The sequence below is a fragment of the Eublepharis macularius genome, chromosome 3, assembly GCF_028583425.1.
Source record: "Eublepharis macularius isolate TG4126 chromosome 3, MPM_Emac_v1.0, whole genome shotgun sequence".
Taxonomy (NCBI): Eukaryota; Metazoa; Chordata; class Lepidosauria; order Squamata; family Eublepharidae; genus Eublepharis; species Eublepharis macularius.
Genome location: NC_072792.1, coordinates 182,039,363 through 182,056,727, shown reverse-complemented (window position 1 = coordinate 182,056,727; position 17,365 = coordinate 182,039,363). Strand labels below are relative to the sequence as shown.

At 46.5% G+C, this 17,365-nt stretch overlaps 1 protein-coding gene across 2 annotated transcripts in view; it reads left to right on the top strand.

Moving 5' to 3' along the window:
- FAM168A (family with sequence similarity 168 member A) overlaps positions 1-17,365 on the top strand; it is a 230,042-nt gene that overhangs the window by 179,042 nt on the left and 33,635 nt on the right. For both annotated transcript variants that reach the window (XM_054973531.1, XM_054973530.1), the window contains exon 4: positions 6,587-6,667. In XM_054973531.1, coding sequence (XP_054829506.1) covers positions 6,587-6,667 — 81 coding nt within the window. The remainder of the gene's footprint in view (positions 1-6,586; positions 6,668-17,365) is intronic.

The following is a 17,365-nucleotide window of genomic DNA, read 5'->3' as shown; positions in this document are numbered from 1 at the left end:
AGTTTAGAGGATGGAAAGAGATGAGGCGTTTTTGTCAACATTGTTTTTATTTCTTCCGTTCACTTCTGAGATGCCTATATGTAGCTGGGAGTTTTAAATAAAGAGCCAGTTTGGTGTAGTGGTTAAGAGCGCGGGACTCTAATCTGAAGAACTGGGTTTGATTCCCCACTCCTCCACTTGAAGCCAGCTGGGTGACCTTGGGGTAGGCACAGCTCTCTCAGCGCTCTCTCAGCCCCACCCACCTCGCAGGGTGTTTTGTTGTGGGGATAATAACAACATACTTTGTCCCTTCCAACCCTGTGATGCTGTCTGCCTTGTGCCAGTGCGCGAATGCATCAAGGCCTGCTATGGATATGCAAGGTAAGGTGGCCCATTCCAGGTTGGGAATTTCCTGGAGATTTGGTGGTTGGATCCAGTGGAGGGTGGATTTTAGGGAGGGGAGAGACCTCAGGGACAGAGGTCTCTCCCCCCAAATGGAGGGGAGATGGAGTCCACCCCCCAAAGCCGCAGAATGGATCCCTGTTGTCTGGAGATCAGTTGAAACTCTGGGAGATCTTCAGGCCCCACCTGGACGTTAGCAAGATCTGGGAGTATCACGAGAAAAGTCCAACAAGAGAAGCAACATTCATGAAAACTTACTAAGCAATACGACTGTAAATCTCTTTCCCACCTGGAGGTTGGCAACCACAGTGCAATCCATTTGTCCAGGTCTCCCCCTTTCAGTCATTGCCTGGCCAGAATCGGGGCCAACAAGAAGGCGGTAAGGACACTGGGCAGTTGGCCCTGTTCACCTAACAGCAGGGGTTTTTGGTCGTACATCACCGCCGTGGAAGTCGTCGCTCACTGTCACTTCTAAAGAGCGTCTGTGTTGTGAAACGTTTGGAAGCCAGGAGGGAGATGGGATGTCTGCTAAATGAAAAGTGAATAGTCTTCATGGCAGAGGATTTTTAACGGGCCGCCCCAGATCTTCTCGCTGCCTCCCTCGGAGCTGGGAAAAGAAACCGAGAGTAGCTCTCTTCCTTTGACTTAGCCTCATTCTCATTAGCATTCTGCCTGTCGTGGCTCTTTCTATAAATAACACACCAGGAGATGTTTGCCAGAACGCTGTACGCCCCACAACCTCCTCGACAGCACGGGCTTTACATACTATTAGCGAATCCCTGGCATCTCCAACATTAACTGTAACCATTTTTAATTAACCCGATTAAGCGGCGGAATGTTACACTGATGAAAACGAGAGGTCGGGACAAATAGTTTATTTATTCCAGCACAGCAGTAATGGCTGTGGAAATGGATGGTTCTGATTAACTTCCAAGAGAAGGCTTCGTGCATTGAAAGAGGAAGACGGTCATGTCCCAGAGAGACATATGTGATGTCCGTGAGAGTGGATGAGAGGGTAACTCCACACTTCAGCAGGTTGGGTGATCTTCTTCCTGGGTTTTTCAGCGGCTAGATTGCTAGAAGTTTATGGGCTAGGTCATTCGTGTCTTGGATGTTATCCTTTTTACGGGGGGGGGCATGAGTGAGGGTTTTTTAAAATTTATTTTTAAAAATATTTTCAAAATAAAAGGGGTACAGAAAGAAGAAGGGGAGATACAGGGTCACAGGAGGGGTAAGATTTTGCACTACAAGAGTTATTAAAATACAGAGTACTCAAAACATATCTTATTCAGAGTTAATCAATATTAAAATAAAGAATACATATGCTATCCCAGCGACTGTTTATTTTCACATTTACCTTCCCAAACTAAATACATCATGCAATCTACCTCGTCGTTAATATTTGCCCATTTCCATCTTATCGTAGCTTTATATTCAATATTTAACAATATATCAATATATAATCCTCATTCCATTATTGCTGCACTATTTCATCTTAACTCTTTATATAACTGATTACTATAGCAGTCCTCTCTACTTGTCCCTAACTTTATCAATGTTTCCAAATCTGCAAACTATTTTAGCAATTAAATATTTAATTATATATTCATGCCTTTCTCTCCTTGTTAGGCTATAAGCTCTTATAAGCTATATGCAATAAGCCAGTATGTGATCTTGTTCTACTTTATAAAACTGCAACATCTTATTTATTTTATTCTTTATAAGCAAAATAATTCCCCCATTTCTCTTCAAATTCACTTATTGGTCTTCTATTTATATAACTCGTCAGTTTTGCCATCACTGCGTATTCTTCCATCTTGTCTTTCCAAATTTCCTTGGTTGGACATTCGTCTTCTTTCCATTTCCTCGCAAATGTCACTCTGGTGTCATGAAGAGTGAGTTTTGAGCGTTGGTGTATTATAATGAGAAGTAGAGTTGACATGTAGGCTCCGTCATGGCTGTGGGCATAGGCCTCTGTTCCCATGTAGAACAGCCGGATTTGAGTCCAGTGGTACCTTAGAAACCAACAAGCTATTCAGATCGTAAGCTTTCACGAGGTTGCTAAAATGGCGCTCATTCACTAATTCAGAACAATGGACCCCTCGGGACTGAACAGAGACCTGGGATTCTTTTCTCATTAGCATTTTTGCTCTAATCAAGTTGCATTGCACCTTTGTATCCTGATGTCCTTCCTTGCAACACCCTTCTCAGCTTCTGTCTGAGATATAAATGCTCAGGGATCTCCATTCCTACTTCTGTGTGAAGAAGGGAGCTCTGACTCTCCAAAGCCCGTAGCCTGAAAATCTTGTTGATCTCTCTGATGCCGCTGGGCTCAAATCCTGCTGTTCTAATGCAGACTGACATGGCTACCCCCCCCCCCCGCCCTAAAATTGTTCCCATACAGGCTTGCTATTTGCCCTCTGGTGGTGAGTAAACCATGTTTTTTATATACCTTTTGACGTCTTCTGTTTTGAATGCTGTCTTTTGCTAAAACTTTTAAAAACTTTCTGTGGGGGGGGGGAGGTGTATATATGGACCGATGAAACTGCTTCATACTGGCCCAGGCTGTTGGTCCATCAAGTGGAAAACAGCAAGAGTCCACTCGCACCTATAAGACTAACAAAATTAGTGGTAGGGTATGAGCTTTTGTGAGCCACAACTCACTTCTTCAGATATCGGCTGAAGAAGTGAGCTTCTGCTCTTCCGCTTAGCTACAGCCCCTCTCCATCTCTCAGACTTCGTGGCTGATCCAGGCAGTTCCGCTGTTCAATAAAAGGTACTCTGTCAAGAAAATTCATGGAGGAAATGGATCAACCTAACGCTGAACCTAATATAGTGCAACAGAAAGGGGTGTGCGCACGGGCATGCACGCGTGTCTGTGCTCATGTGCATGCATGCGCATGTGCGCGCACGTGTGTGTGTGGTGTTACAAAGAGAGGCCCATTTAAAATACTGTCCAATAAAAAAGCTTAGATTGGGGGAGGATCGCTCCTGTTGATGTACTATAAAATCTACTTTGCCTATCAGCAGTTGGAAGTGGTCCTCAATATAAAGCAAAAGTCTGGTCCCTTAAAGACTAATAACATTTATTTTGAGATTTTATGAGTCACAGCTCACTTTATCAGGTCAAGGAAAATTGTGGTCCTCTGAGTGGATTGGTTGATCTTCTTGTAAACGGGACTCTCTTTGTACCTCTGTCCCCACTTCTGTTGCCTGTGTGCGTTATATGCCATCAAGTCGCCTCCGACCCTTGGCGACCCTGTGAAGGAAAGACCTTCAAAACGTCCTGTCATTAACAGACATGCTCAGATCCTGCAAACTAGAGGATATGGCTCTTTTATTGAGTCAAGCCATCGTCTTCCTCTTTTCCTGCTGCCTTCCACTTTCCCCAATGTTGTTGACTTTTCCAGAGAATCTTATCTTCTCATGATGTGACCAAAGTACGATAGCCTCAGTTTTATCATTTTAGCTTCTAGGGAGAATTCAGGCTTGATTTGATCTAGTACCCACTTTAGGGCTGCCAGCCTCCAGGTAGTGGCTAAAGATCTCCCGGAATTACAACTGGTCTCCAGGCCACAGAGATCAGTTCACCTGGAGAAAATGGCTACTTTTGGGGGTGGACTCTATGCAATTATGCCATGCCAGTGTCCTTTCCCTCCCCAAACCCCACTTTCTCCAGGTTTCACCCCCCAGATCTTCAGGAATTTCCCAACTTGGAGCCGGCAACCCTAACCCACTTATTTGTCTTTTTGGCCGTCCATGGTATCCGCAAAACTCTCCTCCAGCACCCCATTTCAAATGAATCGGTTTTCTTCCCGTCAGCTTTCTTCATTGTCCAACTTTCGCATCCATACATAGTAGTGGGGAATACCATAGTTTGGATTATTTTGATCTTGGTCTCCAGAGAGACCTCCTTATCTTTTCTAGTTCTAGTTTTCTTGTTCTGTTGTCTGCAGCCTTTACTACAAACTCATCGGCCTCACAGAGGTACCCTGTGTGCATGTGACACAGTGAACTCCTGGAACAAATTTTGTCAGTCTCTACAGTTCCACTGGAGTCCTGTTTTGTGTCATTTGCCGAAAGTTGCCATATCTTGGAATGTTCATGCGCAGCCAGTTGCTCCAGGTGACTCAGCACATTAGCTCGAGGTTTCCTCTTCCTCGGATGTAGAGCAAAGTCAGAAGCTGCTCTGAGAGAAAAGGGGTGGGAGGTGAATGTAGGATAGCCCTGTTTTTGTACGTGGGAGACCCATGTTCACATCTCTGCATAACCATAAAGGACTCGTACCTGGTTCCTGTAAACCTGGGGATGGGTAAGGCAGAAACGGGTGAAGTGAGGTGTGGTGGATGGTGGGATATAGATCACCAGGAGTACAATCCCCTGGTTTCCCAGAGCAAGGAAGTAAGTGCATGCAGGGTCAAGGCATATCACATAACGTGTTCCGGCCTATAATCGATCTTTTCCGTACTGGGCATTTTCATTGGTATTTGGCCCCATACTGCATCGATTTCTCTCCAGACTTCCGCACACATGGTCAGAATACCCCAATTCAGTCTCTAAACTGTTTTCTGGACTTTTTTTTTTTTTTTTTGCATTCTACATGGAGAAAGATCAAATCAGGCACAGAATCAATCTTTCCCTAGCTTTTTTGCAGCTTTTCTCCCTACGTACATAACCCCAATGTGTTTTTTTCAAGCAAAGTTAAACCAGGGCTTTTTTTGAAGCGCAGAATGCTTCCTTTGATGTGACGCCTGACCCTGCCTTTCTTTCACCCTCCCTTTTATCCCCCTGCTCCCTGATTGGTTGAATAGCAACCAGTTCAGTTTTTTCCTGAATTTTTAAATTTTGTTCTTAAACAACAATGTTGCAAAGTTGGTGCCTTTAAAAAAAAAACTTGCAATTGAATGGAGGGAAAGGCTGCAGTATGACGAACACAAAAACTCTACAGAGAGCCCTGAATCTCACGTGATATTTTAAAGTTCCCTTTTGTGCTTCCTGTACTTTTTAGTCCATTCTTTTCTGTTTTTTAAATTTTTTTTATTTTAAACAGCAACAGTGCAAAGTCGCAATGTTGGTGGCTTTAAAAAAACAACAAAAAATGTTGTTTTCTCATCCGATCAACTGACAGGACTGATGTGTTCCTCAGAAATCCCGCGTAGAAATGGGACATTTTTTTCTTGCGCAGAGAAAATAAACAGACACCACTTGGGTTCAAAACTCTCGAGTGCGGTATTACAGAGGCCCAGGAGTCATTTAATAGAAAAAGAGCTGGAGGGGCTCATTAGCATAACTCATTAGCATATGCCACGCCCCTTGCCATCACCAGAAGTTTATCGTTAGCATAAGTGATTTGCATATGCCACCCCCTGACATCACCTATCCTGGCTGTTTTGGACCCAATCCTGGCTATTCAGGGCCGAATTTGGGCCCAAAATGGCAAAAAGGGGCTGAAATTGGCCGAAAAGGGGCCCAAAATGGTCAGGATCAGGCCGCTGCTGAGCGGGAGAGTGATCCACCACCCATCAAGAGGCCGATCTGGGCTGTTTTGGCCCCAATCCAGGCTGAAAGAAGCCCAAAATGGCTGAGTCAGGTGGGTGGGGCCACCTGTCATGTGACCTCTTTGGGGAACTGCCGGAATTGCGTTCCTGCGCGTTCCCCCTCAAAATGAGCCCTGCAGAGGCCCAAAGCGGATCGAATATCCAGAAAACCCGGTTTAAGTGTGCATGCAGAAAACACTTTTGTTAACTGGAGTCATTGCTCAGTTCCCTGCATCAGCCAGAGTGTGACGGCAGCATAGGTTGACTCTGCGCCTAACATCCCCCCTGATTAAAGTGCTAGTTTCAGGCACAAGTCCTGCTTGAAAGATGCCCGCCTGGCTTTCAGGCAAGCTGCAGGTGCTCAGTCTAAACTTCCCCATTCGGTAGTTGTGAGCATAAAATAGAACATAGCTCTGTTGTGTGAGGTATGCTGGACCAGAAGAGAAGCTGTAAAGTATTTTGCATGCTAGGTGTTTACAGAAATTATGGTGAACAATAAAACAAGGAAAGGGGTGTATGTTTTTATTATTCATTGGGGAATTGATACAGCCTGGAACTTGGGGACTTGTTTCGAGTTGACTCTTTAACCGCCGTAGAATCCCTTTGCTGCTGTTCTTTGGCTCGCTGAGATTCTCCTGCCAATTAAATAATCTCTTCTCTCTTCGCAGGTTATCCCGCTGGATATCCCACGGCTGCCCCTACCTATAACCCAAACATGTATCCAACTACCAGCCCCGGCTACGCCCCAGGTAAATGGAGCTTTTTTCTTTTTTGGGAAGCCATGCTTGGCAGCCTGCAAAAAGCCTCACTTAATCTCGCCCTTCGTTGTTCTTAGCCACATATTGTGGGTGTCTCCATGCGCTTTTCAGCCATTATTTCATTCTCTCAGCACCGTCACCAGATCTGCCATTATCAACACGTCATTAGTTTTTACAAAACGTTTCATGGAACATTTAGCAGCACACGATTAAAGTCTATTGTCAGGTGTGTTCTCGTTAAGAGCTGAAATATATAATGGCATGTGCCAGGCCGGCATGCCCAAGTACATTTTGGTGATGTGCCGCCTTCACTTCTGGACAAGTTTGCTTGGTCGCTTAATCCAGGACAGGCTGTGAAAATATGCAGGCGTATTTTGCTCCTGCTGGTAAACACTTTGAAGGAATGTCTTCTAGACAATATATTTTGGCACAGAATTTCTGCCACTGCTATTTCCAAGTTGAAAAGCACAATGGGTGGGGCATAGCCAGTTTTTCTGCTGTTGAAGATAGAAGGAGGAGACCCCTTTGACCACCACAACGGGCCACACATGTGAGGTGATGGTTGTACTAAGGATGGGAACTGGGTGAGATTGAACAAAGAAGCTGGCTGGGTCGAAACCAATGTCACTTTGAAAAAGTACTGGGTTTAGCTTAGTATAACTGTGATTCTTAATTTTTGTGATTTGTTATCGTCTTGTCTGTTAATTTGGGACACAATTAGAGATGAGCATGAACCAGGAAAATGGTGGTTTGTTGCAGTTCGTGGTTCATCGCATACCACGAACCACGAATCGCCATGAACTTACCCAGTTTGTGAACCAGTTCATTTGGTTTGTGTATACGTCACTTCTAGGGGCTGCAGAAGGTCTGCAGAAAGTCAACCCCCCCTGTTGCCTAGGTAACAGATTGATCGAAACTGAAAAACAAAACAAACAAACTGCTCTAAAAATTATAGCGGTTCATCACGGTTCGTTAGAAATGAGCTGCGACCCAAAAGTGGCCGGGTTCGTGATGAACTTTGGTTTGTATTCCGGTTCGTGCCTATCTCTAAACACAATGCAATCTGTTGAGTGGTTTGCATCACTTAAAGTGGTGATTCCAAAATCATGTGTGTGTGTAACACTAGAGTTAAAATAAACATAGTCTTCTGTGACACATAATTCCCAGCCACATAGAGCTTCTTTATCTCTGATACGTTTTGATCCTGACCTTTCTTGAAGGAACTTAAAGCTGCTTCCGTTGTTCCCTCCTCCTCTATTTTATTCTCTTGTTGCTGTTACCTCCCGTAGGAGTTTCAAGGCAAGGGACAAACAGGTAGTTTGCTGTTGCCTGCCTCTGCATAGCATCCCTGGACTTTCTTGGTAGTCTCCCATCCAAGTACTGACCAGGACCAACCCTGCTTAGCTTCTGAGATCTGACGAGATTAGGTTAGCTGGGGCCATCCATGCCAGGAATGCCTGGTATGCTTCCCATGCGTTCTGGGGATCCTGGGAAATGTAGTTTCCTATGGTGCTTGAATACTCAGGTAGGTGTGTTTTAGGGTGTCTGTATCGCTAATTGAGTACCCTGGCAAACTGCATCTCCCACAGCTTCCTCTTAGCCTTTACCTGCTCCGAATCTTGACTGATATTCCCCAAGATGGAGAATAGCTTCTTGGGGAAATATTGCTCAATTTGTAAAGCAGCTGAGCACCACAAGCTGTCGAAATTGCAAATTAGATAACAATGAATTTCGACACCATTACTAAGTGACCCGTGTGCTGAATTACTCAGTGTGGGTTCTGATTTCAAAGCCAACTATATTTTAAAAAATAAGGCTTTCGCCGGCTCATTTGCAAACATACCTTTCTAAAAGGTGGGTTTGCTTCTTCCTCCTTCGAAAGCACGTTCTGTAAAAGAAGCTGATGATGGGGCTGTGCGAGGGAACAACATATTCTGGCCTCTTGGGGTCCTGAATCTTTTTCTTTCCCTCGGCTGAGCCGCCTGTTTCTTGTATGTGGATTTTGTCCCCCTCCCTTTTCAGTGTTTGCTGGAAAGAGATGCAAATCCGGTTACAGCAATCGATACTAATATCGGTCTGGCAACGGTTAATGTGAGCCTGGCTGCCAGGCAGGGTTGTTCCAGCCCTTTGGCGCAGGGGCTTAGAATTTGTGCGCCAGGAACCTTCTGGGCAGAAAGACTGTTTATTAAAATATAAGCAACAATTTCATTAAAGAGCGGGTGAAGTATCCTTCCAGGTCCAGCAGCTCTCTTGATTAAAACCTAACGATGTATGCATTCCCGTCTAGGGTTTGTGCTTTCAGCGGGTAGCCTTTTTGGTCCTGTTTTTGCAATTTTAATATAAAGGGAGTGTACATTTTAATTTCCACCGAGGCCCGTTTCTGCCTGATCCATTCTATTAATAATACAGTAGCTAATAATGCAGGTCATCCGTTATCTTGGCCCCTGACGAAAATCCAGCTTGAACTGACTTGTGGTTTTCTTCTCTTTATCTATCATCCGGGCATCCTTTTTCCGAGGGCAATCCAAGTGATGGTTGAGAAAGGGGGGGCAGAGGTGCTTTCAGTGCCGTGGGGCCCCATGGCCTGCACAGCTCGCCTGCCTTCCCTTTCCCCCTTAGATTGTAGCAGTGAAATCCTAAGCAGAGTTACTCCAATCTAAGCCCATTGAAATCAATGGACTTAGATTGGAGTAACTCTGTTTAGGATTTCACTGTAGGCTATGATGAATGTAGAACTGGTGTGAGCTGGAGCCCTGCTTCCAGGGCTTTTTTTCAGCTGGAACGCGGTGGAATGGAGTTCCAGAACTTCTTGAAAATGGTCACATGGCTGGAGGCCCCGCCCCCTGATCTCCAGACTGCGGGGAGTTTAGATTGCCCTCTGTGCCACTGGCACGGAGGGTGATCTAAACTCCCCTCTGTCTGGAGATCAGGGGGCGGGGCCTCCAGCCATGTGACCATTTTCGTCGAGGGCAGCCCACTGAGTTCCACCACCTCTTTTCCCAGAAAAAAAGCCCTTCCTGCTTCCAATTACACTGGAAACTAGCTATGGTTTCCAGGAGGCCACTGGTCGGCTTCCAGCACTCCCAGTTTAATCTACGGGCTCCAAACGCAGCTGGAACATTTCCCAGCAACGTTGTGAGGCCTTTCCTTTGGGCTGGCACTTGGGGGCAGGGCTGAGTTTTTAATGGGGAAAGATGTTTTTTCCTTATATATTCTCTTTGTCCTGCCTTTTCCTGCATAGAATGAGCCTCGAGGACAAGGTCACCTCAGTAAATTGAAGTCCAGGAGAGGGAATATTCTTAGCATCGTCTCATGAGAAGTGTTTTGCCAGGTCCTGGTTTCACTAACGGGTGGCTATTCCTGAACAACTTTATGAAGAAGGGGCATGGGATTTCCAGAACCTTCCTGTCCTGGGCCAGAAAGGGAGTGCAGTCTGAATGAAAGACTGGTGAGCGGGGGCCTGTCCTCCTGACAGCCTCTGGGCCAGGAAGTTGCGTTCATCTGGTGCAACAACCATCGGAACCTTCCAATGCCTCCAGGAGCAACAACAGCAGGGGGACACGGGAGGTGGCGAGCCCTGACCCAGTTTGGGGACATGTTGGAAGAGGAGGATTTAATGCTGTCCCTCTCCTCAGGTTTAAGAAGGGTACAAACCAAAGAGTTAGAAAGAGAGTGTTCCTCACACTATCAGGGCACTGTGTTTGCTGTTTGCTACTCTGACTGTCCTTTGATATGCAGATTGCTATTCTCAGGATTTCCTCCTCCAGACTTCCTCCCTCTCACGTCTTCTCTTCCTGGCTTTGTTCCAGGCAACCCCTCTTTCCTTCTCCTCCCTCCATCATGGCAGCATGGATGCAGGCCTTTCCCTACAATCCATGTCCATCCTTAGACTAGATAGGTAGTTAGGCTCTGTCTCTCCTCCTTTCCTATCAGAGTATGGAGTTCCTGCAATAAAGAACTCTTATTTCTTTTCTAAATATAAACCAAGTGCATGCTTTTGTTATTTTCATTCCTGCACACGCACCAGCCAGCAGAACCAGCTCACAGCCACCTATAATCATGCCTCCTCTGCTAAACGACAGACTCTGCTAATGGCCCAATCATGGAATCCTCCAATTAGGTTTCTGGGGCCTGTATAACGATTTGTTTATCATCATGGCCATTCCTGTGACACCGGGCATCAACATCAGTGGTGGGCATCCCACGGTGTCTGGCGTTGACAACCTCAAGAGAGAGGCCAAGACTTCTCTGGGTGACCGGGCCATTCTGCTGTCCCCACCCCGCAGCCAGCCCCAATGAATGGGGTGGGGATGGGCCAGGTCGGGAGCAGTCCGGAGATGGTGGAGACAGGGCTGGGGCGAGGCAGTCCTTGAGGTGGTAGCCCAGTGTTTTGCCTCACCATCAGGATGGGATTATGAGGGGCAGGGTTGGGCATCATGCATGTAGGGGTGGAGATAAAGAGGGCTCGGACACCCGGCTGGGGAGCAGCCTCTAGGGCATAGAGGAGAGGCCCATGAGTGAAGCAACTCAGAGCCTCGCTACAAGTGACATTTTTCACGTGAAGGACACTTGATCGTTTTCGCAAGTTTTTCTGGGAACTGAAGTCCCTCTCCCCTGCCCCGTTTCCTTCTGTTCCTTCCCCTCTCTGTTAGAATCGCTGCCTGAAGCGACAGAGAAAGCCTACGGCAGCAGCAGCTTTTGCAAATCTTCTTGCTCCGGGGGGGGGGGGGGATGCTCTGGAGAAAGCTGCCATGTCGGTGAAGCTGAGCAGGATGCCCAGGGAAGGGAGAAAGTTGCAGCTGCCCGCCCCCAAAGATCGTTGAGAACAGGCTTGTGACTGGAGGAACGATTTGCAAAAGTTGCTGTTGCCGAAGGCTTTCTCTGACTTTTCAGGCAGCGATTCTAACAGAGAGGGGAAGGACACTAGAACTTCACCAACATGACAGCTTTCTCCAGAGCACACCCCAGCAAGATGATTTGCAAAAGCTGCTGTTGCCGTAGGCTTTCTCTGTCTCTTCAGGCAGTGATTCTAACAGAGAGGGGAAGGAACAGGAGGAAAAGGGGTGGGGGGGAGGGACTTCAGTTCCCAGAAAGACTTGCGAAAATGATCAAGTGCCCTTCACGTGAAAAATGTCACTTGTAGCGAGGCTCTCAGTCTCTTGTCCTCTCCCACTGACGCTGAGGGAGCCCTCAAGCGTCAATGTGACTGTGATGATTGGCCAGGAGGCAGGTTCTGTCTGAGGCTGGAGCTTTGCTAGAATCTTCTAAGCCTCTCCAAAGGCATCTAGATGCTAGAGTGTGCCAACGCAACTAGTTTTTCTTTTCTTTTTTACTTTCCTTTTCTACTTTCTCTATCTCTTTCTCTTTCTGTCTCTCTCTCTGTCTCATGTATATGGCTAAAACCAGCCAGTTGTCTTTTGAGTATTCTTTTTTCGCCTCCCTAACCTGACGTTTCCTGTGCATGAGATGTTAGGGAATATTGACAAACACTCTCACTACTCAGAGGAAATAGTAAGCAATAGAATAGTGAGGAGAACTGAGGGAAGTGAAAGATCTAACTTGTCTGGGAGCATCCTTGTGAAGAGACTTAGGGGTAAGAGAAAGTATGTATTGCTGACAGGATAAGGAGTTTGAGATGTTGAGGAACTGTAGGCCAGGGAGAGGAAATGGGGGAAGGGAAAGAGCTGAAATTCATATATTTTGAGCTAGGCAGCGAAATATTTGCCTGTGGGTCTCTAGTTGCATATATATTTCAGTATCCTTTTCATGTATAAACAAGGACAATGGCATACATATGGCTATTTAAAGAAAACCATGCATGAAATAACTTCTTCCCAAACTGCTCTGTACATCTCAGGCTTTTCGCTCTATTGAGTTTCAGCTAAGTAGCATTTTATTGGTGTCACAAGTTCTTTTTTGGCAAGTAAGTCACTTGAAGGTCAGGCCAAACTTTCTTTCCTTAAAGGATCCCATATGATGTTGGTTCTGAGATAATTTGCACGAGTTCTCCCTTACCCAACAGAATAACTAACGTTCTCAGACCCTGTTCCAAATCGTCTTCCATTGTATAGGGACCCCAAAGGGGGAAACCCACCTGGGAGTTGGCGGGACTCTCGTTGCAGATAAAACAAATGTTCAGCAACACCTTAAAAGATGAGCCTCATACATTTCGACAGGAGCTTTTCTGATTCAGAAGAGCCAGCAGGTGGGAGAGCAGAGCAGTGAATCAGGTGGGAGAAAAGAAGGGACTGCTGGAGTCTGGGAGAGGTGACCACAGTTGGGTAGCTTTTCAGCCTGCATGCTTTACTCTTCCCTCTAGATGGGAATTCCACCAAGTTTTACAATCCATGTCTATTTGTTTAGCTTAACAGTGCCAAAGTGTAGACGAGCGATTATGCTCGCCAGATAAATGCATTACCCTCTGCCGTTTCCGAAGGACGCATACCAGGTGTACCTGTCAGAGACGCCACCAGCATATCTGTCATGTGTTATGAATTTCTTGCTGCAGTGTGTAGTGTACCTCTGAGAACATGCAGAGGGAAACCTGTTTTGCTGTCTGGTTGCTAGCTGCTTATCTTGCAGGTGTTTTGGTTACCATTTCCTGGCAGGCCTGAGAATGTGGCCTTGAAGTTCCAGCAGAGACTGCACCAACCTCCTAAGAGACTGAGCAGAGCTCATCCTTTCCCTCCTCCCCTCTCTCCTGACTCCCTGGCTCAGCGTGCCAAAATCCTAACGGACTTTCTTTCCCACTGGGGGCATGGATTTTGCCCTATAATTAACCTTGCTTTGCTACATTGAGTCATTCTAGCCAATGATCCTGTCTGACCATCTTGATACTGGTATTCTTCTTTAATAAAGTAACGTTAACTCATACACCTAAGTGAAGCGAGTGAAGTGCTTGGGGAGAAATACCGGCAAAACCTGACAGTACCTTTCTCAAATATTGAGGCTATGGCTTGGGTGCTGTCAAATTTGTAAGTCATGTTCTATTTGCATGTCCTTGGTTCAGTAAGGCAAGGCAGAAAATGGATTGAACTCTTGATATTACAGTGGATAGATATTTCAATTCCTAAATTAGCATATCCTAGAGTAGAAAATTTTACTTATTTTAGCTAAATTTTCAGTACAGTACAGGCCATGAGAATTCGGGCAACTCACAGGAAGTCAGCTTTTCTGTAGCTTGTGTTTTGACCTTTTCTGGCCTGAATTCTTCCCTTTTCCATCATATTCCCAGTTACATTTGATTAAAAACTGCTTAAGACCTATAGGTCAGAGGAGAAGAGAAAGATAGATCAACATGGTGGGCGCAACCACAAAATGGCTGCCACAGGAAGCAGAGCCAACCACAGAATGTCTGGGAGTGAGGTCATGCAAAAAGTACTCCTGACTCCTTTCTTTGCAACATCTCTCCCACTTTCTGATTGGGATAGAAAGGTTCAGGGATTTCCATTCCTGCTAGCACTAAAGAGGGAAGCTTGGCTTTCGGGAGCCAGTTTTGTGTAGTGGTTAAGAGCGGCAGGACTGTAATCTGTAGAGCCGGGCTTGATTCCCCACTCATCTGCTTGAAGCCAGTTGGGTGACCTTGGGTCAGTCGCAGCTCTTCTAGAGCTCTCTCAGCCCCACCCACCACACAGGGTCATTGTTGTGAAGATAATAATAACACACTTTGTAAACTGCTCTGAGTAGGCGTTAAGTTGTCCTGAAGGGCAGTATATAAATCGAATGTTATTAATATTATAAGCTTATGCTCTGGAAAACTTGTTGGTCTTTATGGTTCTCCCGGACTCCCAATCTTGTACAGAAATGAAGTCATGGATGTGTAGACCTCGGAGCATTTCCGCATGATTCGAATGAACAAACATGACCCGAGTAGCAATGAGGCGATTGATTGGCTGTGGTGTTTGTGAGTGGAGTTTTTAGTGGTGAGCCGGGTGCGAGTCAGGTTGCTGGGGGTTGGAAGAGAAGTTAGGTGTGGGGGAGAGTGTCAAGATGGCAGCAGCAAAGCAGTATGTTCCAAGGGGCTTGGAGGCAAAGGAAATTCGGACAGCAGTTGGAAAGGGGCGGTGGGTCGATGATGTCTTGTTGAGAACAGGGTATGTGTTCGAATCTTGTCGGGAAGGAGCCAGAGAAAAGTGATAGGTTGAGTGACAGCCCAGCGCTCATACAATCAGCCACAGGATGATAAATGTTACAAATAAAAACTGCTATAAGAGCTTTTGCGGATAATAAACAGCAGATGCCGTTGACGTTTGCACAGCCACATCTTATGTGGCAGTGATAACTCTCAATGGATGCACCATCAAAGAGAAGGATTCTGTTTTCTGGATATTGCGTCCAGTCGTGGGAAAACATGATATTTGTTCAGTGACGTGTTTTCTAATCAAGGCGTGTTTCAACATCATTTTGAGAATTGGGGACTGTTCCCCCACCCCCATATTTTTGACCCCATAACCAGCACAAAGACAGTTTTTTTCTTAGAGCAGTTCTCCATGATGAACTCTCAGTAGTAGATAGGGGTCATTTAGTAGAAAAAGAGCTGCAGGAACTCATTAGTATAACTCATTAGCGTATGTCACGCTCCTTGACATCACCGGAAGTGTGTCATTACTAGCATAACTGACTTGCATATGCCACACCCCCTGACATCACCTATCCAGGCTGTTTTGGACGCAATCCTGGCCATTCAGGGCTGAAATTGGACCTAAAATGGCAAAAGGGGGCTGAAAATGGCTGAAAAATGGCCCCAAATGGTCAGAATTGGGTCGCTGCTGAGCGGGAGAGTGATCCACCACCCGTAAGAGGCCCGATCCTGGCCATTTTAGGACCAATCTTGGCTGTTTTAGGCCCAGTCCTAGCCATTTTGGGCCCGATCCAGGCCAAAACGGGCCCCAAATGGCCAAAAATCAGGAGGGCGGGGCCACCTGACATGTGACCTCTTTGGAGAACTACCGGATCTGCGATTCTGCGCGTTCCCCCTCAAAAAGAGCCCTGGTAGTAGAAGCCAAACTTATGAAAGGCAGGCTTGCGCTGATGGAAATCCACCTCATCCCGTCAGGAGACGAGTCTGTGTGAGCAGAACCTTTGCAGTCTCTGTCTCTCGGGTCCTATCCTGCTCTCTCTACTGCTACTTCCAGCCCCTGAAAGTTGGCTGAGGCGAAGGCCCAGACCGCTGGAGCATCCACAGGCAATTGGAGGAGAGGACCCGGCAGCACTTTGGCCATTGCAAAACAGCTGCGCACCATGCTATCAGACTCCTTCCAGATCAGGAAAGCAAGCATAGTTTGTTCCCTAGCAACTTGCACGTCTGTTTCTCTTCCCTTGCAAAAGGCTAGAGGGGGTCCATCTTTCAGATAATACAGAAAGATGAGCACGATTCGAGTCCAGTAGCACCTGTAAAGACCAACAAGGGTATAAGCTTTCAGCAGTCAAAGCTCCCTTTGTCAGATACCCTGGAAATCTTGTGGGTCTTTTAAGGTCTTATTGTACTTGAATCTTGCTCTTCTACTGCAGATTAGCATGGCTACCCATTTGAAATTATAGAAAGATGGGTGATGACAGAGTTAGCGCTCATTTTTCAGCTGCTTGCTTGCTTGCTCCAGTGCATTCATCATTCCATTCTGGCTATTACCTTTACGAAGAGTACTTTATACTGCATTTAGTCATTGGTCCATCCAACCCAGTGTTGTGTCCCGTTGATATCAGCTCTCCAATATCTCAGGCAGAAATCTCTCTTGGTCAGTGTCCCAAGATCCTTGGAACGTAAGATACCCGGGATTGAACGGGGGGCCTTGGAGACGCAAATCAAGCGCTCCGTGACCAAATGGTGGTGCCTCCACGTTTCCACAGGCCCTCGTAGCATTGTATGTTACTATCCTCTGTGGCTGCAATGGCTGCCAGAAAGAGCCCAAAGACTTGCCCCCGATTATGATAGTTTTAAGCGGGTCTGCAGTAGAACAGCTGGACTTGAGTCCAGCAGCGCCTTAGAGATCGACAAGATTTTCAGGATGTAAGCTTTCGAGAATCACAGCTTCCTTCTTCAGACACGGAGCTCTGACTCTCGAAAGCTGAAAATCTCGTTGGTCTCTAAGGTGCTGCGGGACTCAAATCCCCAGTTACAGCGTTGATGTAGAAGCTGCTCTCGGGGTGGGGATAGATTCACGACAGGAGTGTACTCTGGCTATGCATGGAGGAAAGAAGTAGAGAGAGAGGGAGGGTGAGTGTGGCAGAGGAGGAGGAGAAGAATTGTGGAGATGCAATGGGTGCAAAGCAGATAATATGATGGAAGGAGAGCAGTTGATCCTCTGTCCCTCCCTGTCTTCCTAGAATAAACTGAACAAGCATTGTCAACGAGGGATATGGACCGATGTGAAACATATTTGGCTGCTGCGGTCCCAGACGGACATTCCATGCAGCTGCTTATAACGGGCGCAGGCCGTTCTCTTTTCGCTATAGATGCTTGCAACCGCTGCTTGTGCAATCCATCCACTGGGTAGGCTAGAGTTGTTCCAGGACAGGACGCCTCCGCTACGGCTGTCCATGCTTGAGCCAAATCCATATCCACAGCATGTCGCCCCAGCTTTAAAGGGGAATGCGTGCCCTTGCTTGTGACCTCTGCAAAAGGGATTCTGAAAACCTCGCCCAAACGGGGATTTTGAAACTGCATCTTCGTTGTGATTGCCGTCCGGGCTG